This window comes from Salvelinus sp. IW2-2015, linkage group LG4q.1:29, assembly GCF_002910315.2.
Source record: "Salvelinus sp. IW2-2015 linkage group LG4q.1:29, ASM291031v2, whole genome shotgun sequence".
Taxonomy (NCBI): domain Eukaryota; kingdom Metazoa; phylum Chordata; class Actinopteri; order Salmoniformes; family Salmonidae; genus Salvelinus; species Salvelinus sp. IW2-2015.
This window is the reverse complement of record NC_036842.1, coordinates 56,717,902-56,728,552: the sequence shown is the minus strand read 5'-3', so window position 1 is coordinate 56,728,552 and position 10,651 is coordinate 56,717,902. Positions and strand designations below refer to the sequence as shown.

At 41.8% G+C, this 10,651-nt stretch overlaps 1 protein-coding gene across 1 annotated transcript; it reads right to left on the bottom strand.

Annotated features, from left to right (window-relative positions):
* Nucleotides 1-349: 349 nt before the first annotated feature.
* On the bottom strand, nucleotides 350-4,544 carry avpr1aa (arginine vasopressin receptor 1Aa). The gene is made up of 2 exons (XM_023985125.2): nucleotides 3,481-4,544; nucleotides 350-2,799 (listed from the first exon to the last, which is right to left on the bottom strand). The coding sequence occupies exons 1-2, from the start codon at nucleotides 4,412-4,414 to the stop codon at nucleotides 2,504-2,506; spliced, it is 1,230 nt and encodes a 409-aa protein (XP_023840893.1). The 5' UTR covers nucleotides 4,415-4,544; the 3' UTR covers nucleotides 350-2,503.
* Between the last annotated feature and the right edge of the window lie 6,107 nt (nucleotides 4,545-10,651).

Here is a 10,651-nt window from a genome sequence, read left to right as displayed (position 1 = left end):
CCATCAAAAAAATAGTTCTGCCATCTCTGACTGTATAGCACATTTTCTATATTTTAGGGTTAGGTTCGGGTGCGAGCCTCAGATTTTCACTTTATCACATATAGTCGGGTGGTTGGGGTGCGGGTGAACAAACAACTGACCCGCACACCACTAATCCTTTTCCTTATATAGGGGACTAGCCAACATTAGACCTAATTTTGAGCCCTATGGGCCCTGGTCAAAAGCAGTCCACTATAGGGAATAGGGTGCCATTTCAGACACATCAGTGTTCCCCTTCTCCTGAGTATACAAAAAGTGTCTCCTTTGCTACTTATTTTAAAAAGAGACAGAGACATGACTTATTTTGTATAGAATATTTACTTTATATTTTCGGCGATATGTATTGTCTTTACAATGTGTACAAGCAAGAGTAAATAGATACAAAGTCACATTACACACCTTTACATAAATGATTCATATAGATAACTTCAACATTGGCAAAACACGTGTTCTATAGAAACATACATTCCAGTTGTATAGTATATTCTGTATATACAAATTGGAAAACCTTTACTTGAGATTTTATATTCTACGTCAGTATTTTCCTTTTAGTACATTCTTATTTGGTCTGGCAATGAAATGTCAGTCACATCCTATAGAATACCTTGGCATGAAATGTACAGCAAATTGTGTAGTGTGTTACAATGTGGGCTGTGTCCAAAAGCATGTCTGTGTGAGTTTTTAACCATTAGCCCATGTTGTGGAAGGTGTATTTTTTCAAATGTTGCAGATTTTTTTTTWWACCTTTATTTAACTAGGCAAGTCAGMTAAGAACGAATTCTTATTTTCAATGACAGCCTAGGAACAGTGGGTTGCCTTGTTCAGGGACAGAACAACAGACTTCTTACCTTGTCGGCTCAGGGATTCGATCTTGCAACCTTTCGGTTACTAGTCCWACACTCTAACCACCTGCCGTCTGATGTGGAGGATATGGGAGGAGCTGTGACACASACACATATATATACAGTATGGCTTATACAGAACAGTAGGCTCTATTTCTTCTCAAACGGCCCCTACTATTTCACTCACTTCACCCCCTAAACATACATTCATATACAGTTCATCTCATCCACCAGACAATTCTCTCTCTGTAGGAAAATACCATGGGGATGAGGTTAATGCATACATAGTACATAACACAACCAGTTAGTTATTCTCAAGCTGAGGGAGACAGTCACATCTGGTCTCTCAACATTGTCCACAGATGCTCCAGCCACGAAGGCCAGTGATTTWACTAGTTATTTTTTWAAATATATATTTAACCTTTTTTTAACTAGGCAAGTCAGTTAAGAACACATTTTTATTTACAATGACGACCTACAATGACGGCCTTAACGACATTGGAGAACTGTATAAACTAGATGACTAATGATGAAGTCCCAATGGACATTTAGATTAAGGTCATTTTTTAAGGGTTCTAAATGCAGCAGAAACGATTTCTCATAGATTTATGAGCTACGAGGCTCTGGGGAATTGTTTTCGGAAATAGTCACTGAAGAAAAGGATTGAAAATGTTCCAATGTGAGGTAGAATTGAGATCCTGATTTCAACACACATGCAGCTTTTATCCAGAATCCATTTATCTTTGGTTCAGGCTTGAAAAACAAGGATGRAAGGATGCAAAACAGGATGCAAAACAGTAGTTGGGAGACACGTGACAAAATAAGGTCAGACACCTGAAAGAGCTGATCCTCTTGGTTACTAGAAGACGTGGCTAATGGAAGAGCCATTCTGACCACAACACACCATGGTCTGTGTAGAAGTCAACCAGGCCGGCAGACAGGCACCTCTGTTACTTTGTAAACAMTCAGGGCCAGTCAGGGCCAAATGTATTTKATTTCACACCGAGAGATGGGCTCACTGGGCATATATGGCCAACACATAGTCACACACACAAACAAACAGCAGGCAGCCTTAACTGTTATCAAAAAAAGTGTGTTCACTTTTAATAGCATGACTGTGATAATCTAATCCATGCATCTTGGTCACAGATCTGTCATTTGTCATACGAAGTGGTCTGGGTTTTGCTGTAGAAATTCCTAGGCTGGATCACATCAACTCAGAATACATAGAAAAGAGGACTCTGGAATGTGGAATGTTATAGGAAGTAAAAAATAAAATAAAGAACGRAGGTGATATAGCTGTGGCTGTTGGTATTTAAATATGTTCAGATGATCTGCTTCTTTTCCACTATACATTTTCAAATTCAGATCTGACGTAGCCTAATTAAGTCATTATAAACAATAGTAGTTTATAATTGACGTTATCAAGACTGGCATACCAGACAATAAACCCCAAAACCAATTCATAATCACAAATATATATTAGAGACACATTAAATAATCAATCAGTGTCAATATCTCAACAGTTTTAATTGGTACCTTGAAAGTTGTATAATTGTCAAGTCAATAAGAGTTAACTATAATTCATCGCTGTCGTGTGTTTGTGCTTTTAACGCGCTGTGTTAGGTCTCCGTTTGGATAGATGGAACGGAGGACTTGGTCGAGTTGTCAGGGTCTTTCCATGTGCCCGAACTGCATGTTGGGCTCCGGTTGGTCATTTTACTCAATATCGTATTTCTCCGGAGACTGCTGTCAGAGTCCTCTTTCTTGAACTTGTGGCGTAAATTATTACAGCARGGGAAACAGTGCGTAAAGTCGTGTAGGAGATGCCCGCTGAAGATCATGTATATCCACGGGTTACAGCAGCTGTTAAGACTCGCGAGGAGCGCGGACAGTGAGACAGCCGTGTTCTCAGAATCTGGATGGAAAGGGTAAAAGCAAATGACCAAAAGAGAATTAGTCCAATAGCTGGGGTAGAAATCAACGGTGCAGTGAAGTTCACAAAACATTTGCTTGTAGGCATTACATAATTGCACGGCACAATCAATTACAGGCAGATCTACAGGCCTATTTAAACACCTGATATTAATAACATGACTTCGTCTTTTATGTCAGCACACCGTATTTGTTATGCTTATTTTGTTATATTTAATTTCGATTCTATACAGTCTGTATTTTAATACAGGGCGCTCAGTGCTCAAAGGATTATGCAGAATTCGAATTTATATCCAAGACAAAAATAGATTCATTTCTATACTGCTTCAACTGTATACGTAGCCTACTCCTCGTCAATTCTCATTGACATTTATAAATAAAAAAATATGCGTCCCAGTTAATGCATGAAAGCAATAGGCCTAACATTTTGGCACAGAATAGATACATCACCAAATGTTTTGCGCCACCCCTTATATAGACTATGGCTTCCACAGTAGCTATTTGTAGAGGGAGAGAGATCATTGAGTGAAGATATCTCATGGAAATGACGTTGATTCAGTCATTGTGTGCCCAGTGCGTCATGTTATTTATTCTATATCAAAGTTCACCCTTTGATTTTGTGTGCGCAATCCAATATTTTTTCCAATACACTGAAGTCCCTTACCATCCCATGCYAAGTTCTCATCCCAAACCGACCACATCTGTACGATGAAGAAAGGTGACCAGCAAATAATGTACGCCAGAACAATCACAAAAGTCATTTTGACCGTTCTCAACTTCGCTCTGGATATAGTGGTGACGCTGCTAACGGAGTTCTTGCCCATGAGACCGTTTTTAGACGCACCTCCCACGGGTGTCTTCTTGGTCTTATACTTGATATTTTTCCATATGCTGTGGCAGATGAACCCGTAGAATATCATCAGAATGAACACGGGGATGAGGAAGATGCCAACGGTTATCCAAGTAATGTATGCTTTTACGCCCCACGGTTCTATGAAGTGGCCCCAGCAGTCGTAGACCTCCGAGCCGTTCTTGATCTCACTCAGAGAGAATATAAAGTACTGTGGCATGCTGAGGACCAGACTGCTCATCCAGGTGCTAATGATCATGATGTAAGACCGCTGGGTGGGCTGCTGGAGGGTTTTCAGAGGGTGGCAGATGGCGATGTAACGGTCCAGGGTCATCATCACCATCATGTAGGTGGAGGCGAACATGCCCATCACCTGGAGGTGCTTCACTATCCTGCACAGGAAATCTGGTCCGTAGAAGCGAAAGGTGATCTCCCAGCATATCTGCGGCAGGACCTGAAAGAAGGCGACCACTAGGTCAGCAATACTAAGGTGACGGATGAAGAGGTGCATTCTCGAAGTCTTTTTCTTGGTGTTGTACATGGCCAGCAAGACACTGACGTTCCCAATCACGGCCACCACAAAGGTGATGCTCAGGACCGTTATCTCTATTTTTGCGACCTCTTCGTTTCTACCGAAAGGATCGCTCCCGTTCGGGAGTACGGTGCCATTGCCAAGGATCCCCATCATCGTATCATTCGTAGGACTGAAAACCAGAGACTGGTTGACTCCGTTAAGAGAGGAGTGCATGTATGGGAGTGTGCATAGCACAGCCCCCCTGTGTGATCCTTGGCCCTAGTTACAGTGCTAGAGGGTCAGATTTGAGTGCCTATCTTTATAAGGAGCTACCTGAAGCTGACGGACAAAGGACTCCAACGAACTCTTCTCGGTTTCTGAGCTGCTGGGCCTTTTAAACGCGAATCAAATTTCAGCCACCACGCGCTGAGCTGTTATAGCCATACCCACTTCTGTATCCTATGGCAGCCAGTCATATTGCGCAAAACTGGACACAACCCTCAACATCACCAAATCGCCTGCCCACAACCTCTAATATTTTGAAGACTAGCTTTGAAAATGAATGTCTTGTGTGACAAAATGAACACATTGGATTTGGAATTACGCAAACAAATTATGTAACTTTTTAATCGTTAGTAATTTCGAAATGTAAAACATTCGATTGCTAAAATACAGTTTCAAATATAAAATGTATTTATTATTGTTTCCAATCTATTATTTTACTCATGTTTCCCGTGGCATTTAATAGCTTGAACAATTAAGCAATGCGTAACGGATGCACCTCTCCATTATTATTAACACCTCTGATAGCGAATCAAGTCCTACTCAGATTTTTGTATAAAATACTGTCTCAATAATTAAGATACGACATTTTACAAATTGTTGACGAGTTGAATACAGAACGAAATCAGAAAATTGCCTTATAGTTGCACATAATGCGTAAACTGTTTATTTTCATCCACTGAGAAGCTGGCGGAAAGAGGCTCGGCTGAGCGACATTTTTGGTTTTCTTGATGGGGAACGTGACACTAACTAACAGATAAATAACAGTTGAAATGGAAGCAGGAATGATGGCTTTGAAGCAGTTCAATTCACCTCAGCTGTGGTTAGCTTTGAGTAATCAAGACACTGATGAACTGTTTAAACTTTGTCAAAATCGATGCTCTTTAAATAAATTGTGTTATTGTGGCTATGTTTAAACTTGGATTGTTGGTGCTCTTGAAGTTGAAATTCTTTATGTGAATACTTGTTAGATGAATATCCAAATCCACCTTGTGCCAGAAATCAACTTCAAAGACCTAACAAGGTTCTCAGCTGGACAAAACCAAAATTAAGCATGATATTTCAATATCAGATCTTTCATGAGGGCTCTACAGTCTGTGTGAATGCTCCTCAATATAGATATGTGAGAATAAAGAAATCAGACATAAATGGTATTTTCACAAATATGTACTAAGTGCTGATGTATTGTTTTATGATGTTGGTACAGTATTCCTCCACCTCTCTCTGTCAAACTCTCTTTCCTCTTTTTCTGTAGACTTTCTGGCTGTTCTTACCAAAGTATGAGCTTGCACCCCCCCCCCCCCCCCCCTTTTTTGGTCTTGGAGTCTGGTCATTGTGCAAATGTTTAGAACTCCTCTTTATCTGACAATTATTGTGATGCAGGTGTGGTTTTGAAGTGACCCCTAAAAATGTCCAACACAATTAACAACTGCAGCCACAGAAAAGGGATTACAAAAACTGCTGTGGGTATTCAACAGTCATTTGTTGGTCAAAACCATCTGGTCCTGATGATTATGATGTTACTAGACATGTGCCTCTATTGGCATCCTACCACACGACACTGTAGTTTCACCAATGTCTCAGCGGAAAGAACTCTGGCTGTGGTCAGTGATGAAACCTGATTCTCCAGTTCACACAGGAATGTCGTCTGAATTGCGTCTCAGCTAAATTGGCTTACTGGAATCATCAAATGTTCCCGCTAATCCTCTGCCATAGTGCACAAATTTTCCAATGCATCAGAATCACTAAGAGGACCAACCCTAATGCCACAGAGCTGCAGACCACAGTCCCATAGAGATAAACATCTCTGTACCACAAACTCCCTATGGTGGTTCCTCTTGTTGTGGCTGCCCTGCTGGAGGGGCTCTGTTGTTTACCCGGACTGTCCTCTCGAACCTCTCTGGTTAGCTCTTCTTAGCTGCGTCATGTATGCTGCCTAAGGCTAGTCCAGCGGATGGGTCCTGTTAGTTAAGCAACTGACTGCTGTAGCTGTAATCCTGCCCTGCTTGGGCTGCTGTGTCCTGTTTCTGGGGGTTCATAGGGGAGGTGATGATCTGTTATTACGCTCCAGGCTCTGTGTTTCATAAGCAGTGGGAACTGGTTGTGTCTGTCTGCTCAACGTCCTCCACACAGACCACCTTCCCTCCCTCCTTCCTGGAGAACAGAGAGAACTGAGAGAATGTGCGTTACGTCTACGGCAGCCTGAATGGAAATTCTGAATCACCTCAAAGACAGCAGGCATTGCTCCTTGGCTTATAGTTTATTAGGGTTCTGCTTATACTTACAACGTTGTGGATTTTTTGTCAGCCTCCTTTTTGTTTTTACCAACGTCATACAGTACATGACCAAAAGTATGAGGACACCTGCTCGTCGAACATCTCATTACAAAATTGTAGGTGTTAATTTGGAGTTGGTCCTCCTTTGCTGCTGTAACAGACTCCACTTTTCTGGGAAGGCTTTCCACTAGATGTTGGAACATTGCTGCGGGGACTTCCATTCAACCATGAGCATTAGTGAGGTCATGCACTGATGTTGGCCTGGCTCTCAGTCTGCGTTCCAATTCATCCCAAAGGTGTTCGATGGGGTTGAGGTGTTGAGGAAAAACAGCCCTATACAATTATTCCTCCTCCGCCAAACTTTACAGTTGGTACTATACATTTGGGCAGGTAGCATTCTCCTGGCATCCGCCAAACCCAGATTCATCCGTCGGACTGCCAGATGGTGAAGCATGATTCATCACTCCAGAGAACGCGTTTCACTGCTTCAGAGTCCAATGGCGACGAGCTTTACACCACTTCAACTAACGCTTGTCATTATGTATGGTGATCTTAGGCTTGTGTGCGGCTGCTCGGCCATGGAAAAACATTTCATGAAGCTCCCGAGGAATAGTTATTGTGCTGACATTGCTTTCAGAGGCAGTTTGTAACTCGGTAGTGATTTTTTTAAATGGAATATTAAAACATACATACAATCTACTTTCAGTGAAGCCGCTAAACATTTACATGACATTTAGTCATACTCCCATCCAAACCGACCCACAGAAGCAACCAGGGTCCACGCCCTGCTCAAGGGCACGTCGAACAGATCTCCCACAAGGTCAAAAATGGGGACCCGAAACAGCGATCTATCAGCCACAGGCCTAAGCTCCCAACCACCTGGCCACCAGCCCTCCAAGATCCCCCCCACAGTTCCCCGAGAGCTGCCCCTTGTCGTGGAAAATTACATAATTAGTCATGCTATACTGTGTTTTACTGTTTAAAGAATATTCTCTAGTTATATGCTAGTGTTTTTTCTAACCTGATACAAACTTGTCTGTGAGTGACTTAGTCATAAGACTGGGCGTATAGCTAAGATCCGTTAGGTGCGACCGCAGAATGTGAGACATCCCGTGGGTTTACTATCTGAAGGAAGTCAGCTGTGTGGAACCTTGCAGGGAGGAGCACATTATAGTGTGAACTGTGACATAACAGCACCCAGTGACATAACAGTTATACAGTTGAGCCCTCATGCTATCTTAATCTCCACAGACAAACCAATCGCCCTTTACACTATGTTCCACCACTGTTTCCACACATCTGCTAAACTGCCACGTAGACAAAAGAGGTTGTACTTTTTCTATAAAAGCAGAGACCCGACTATGTTTGTTAAGCTTTCAACTCTGAACCATTCTTGGTAATGGTTGATTGCTTCATTTTTGCAAATCTCATAGTAAAGTTGTTGTTTGAAGAAACTACAGTCTCTCTCTTATTTAGAAATCCCCCCACACCCTCAACCACCCGAGCCCCCCCCCCCCCAGAAAAACAAAATCATAAAATATAATAATTCCACCCCCCCAATGTACCAACAACCAAAACAATTAACAAAGGAGAAAAAAGACAAAGGAAAACAGAAAACAATAATGCAAAAAACAACAGACATCAGGTTCAACAAAAATCATAACAGCAAGGCCAACTGAATACATTTGAGTGCATGTATGGCACTATTTATATGTGTGTGTGTCCGTGTATGTGCACGTGTGTGCAATTGAATGAGAGTGTGTGTATATGCATGTGTTCACGTGTACAAACACATGCGCGGCATCAGCCACAGGCAAACAATCATTAGATGTAACAACGTTGCTCCTGTGTCATTCAAACGTACTTTTTGCAACAAAGGACAGACTATTTTTACTCACTGGGCGCTTCAGCACTCGCTGGTCCCATCTGTGAGCTTGTGTGGTCTACCACTTTGTGGCTGAGCCGTTGTTGCTCCTAGATGTTTCCACTTCACATTAACAACAATTACAGTTGACCGTGCAGCTCAAGCAGGGCAGAAATTTGATGAACTGACTTGTTGAAAAGGTGGCACCCCTATGACGGTGTCACGTTGAAAGTCACTTTAGTACGGGCCGTTCTTTAGTACGGGCCGTTCTACTGCCAATGTTTGTCTATGGACATTGCATGGCTGTGTGGTCGGCTTTATACACCTGTTAGCAACGGGTGTGGCTGAAATGCCAAATCCTCTAATTTGAAGGGTTGTACACATACCTATATAGTCTATATAGTGTACCTTGTATGGAATAATTTTGGTGTATTGTGTTATTTTATTTATGCCACTAATGTGACTAATTCCATAACAGTTWAAAAAAAGTGGCCCCAAAAATCTTAGGATGCACAAAATACGTAGGGATGTTTATGGGGTGGTCCTGAGGGGGGCTAGGCCCCCTGTCTGGAAGTTGGAGAATTGTGCATTTTTCAAAAACCTAAAACAGCCTTTTCCTGCCATAATCAAATCAATCTTTATTTGTCACATGCAACGAATACAACAAGTGTAGACCTTACCGTGAAATGCTTACTTACAAGCCCTTAACAGTGCAGTTCAAGAAGATTTAAGAAAATATTTACCAAATAGACTAAAGTAAAGAATAATAATAAAAAGTAACACAATAAGAATAACAATAACGACGCTATATGCAGGGGGTACCGGTACCGAGTCAGTGTGCGGGGGTACAGGTTAGTTGAGGTAATTTGTACATGTAGGTAGGGATGAAGTGACTATGCATAGATAATAAACAGTGAGTAGCAGCAGTGTACAAAAGGGAGGGGGGGGTCAATGTAAATAGTCCGGTGGCAATTTTATTAATTGTTCAGCAGTCTTATGGCTTGGGGGTAGAAGCTGTTGAGGAGCCTTTTGGTTCGTGACTTGGCGCTCAGGTACCGCTTGCTGTGCGGTAACAGAGAAAACAGTCTATAACTTGGGTGACTGGAGTCTCTGACAGTTTTATGGGCTTTCCTCTGACACCGCCTATTATATAGGTCCTGGATGGCAGGAAGTTTGGCTCRAGTGATGTACTGGGCCGTACGCACTACCCTCTGAAGCGCCTTACAGTCAGATGCCGAGCAGTTGCCATACCAGGCGGTGATGCAACCGGTCAGGATGCTCTCGATGGTGCAGCTGTAGAACCTTTTGAGGATCTGGGGACCCATGCCAAATCGTTTCAGTCTCCTGAGGGGAAAAAGGTTCTGTCAGTTGTTTGTTTCCTGTTTTCCACACCTTTCTTTCTTTGCAAACATTGCCGCACGAGGGCGATGCGCACAAGTTGGTGGCAGAACAAGGGGGAGTTCTTATAGAACGCCAGCAGAAAAAAAACTATATTTACATTTTGCTTATGAGTGCATTTCACACTACTTTTGGATTATATTTGGATTTTTAAGGCTCCTATGAATTTCCTGATCAATATAATGTTTGTGTCATCACAAATCAACAGCATTATACTTCAACTTCAACCAGTAAAATGGCTCTTTGGCTAGCTTTTGCTACAGCCTATATCAATGAGCATTAGCATTATCGCTAACAATTGCTGCATCCAAAATAGATATTTTGCAAAGATCACAACCAATATAATCTTAGCGACTGTTCAAAAATAATCAAAACATCATTGTAAGCCCAAAAAGTTATTTTGTTTAGAGGTAATAAAAACGTAAATCTAGGCTATGTTTAATGGACGCAGATAGCGATGGCMTTCTTACTGCTGCCAAGAATCGCAGGCATTAGTGCGTGATTGTAGTGTATTGTGTACTGGAAAGGGGTATTTGATTATTGATTATATATCTAAGCAAACCTCTTGAGCTGTCTGTTTCCTCATGACTGGTGTTTTTTTTTTWWAAGAAACTAAATAAGCATCTCTGCTCAAATCTGGGTAAAAGATTG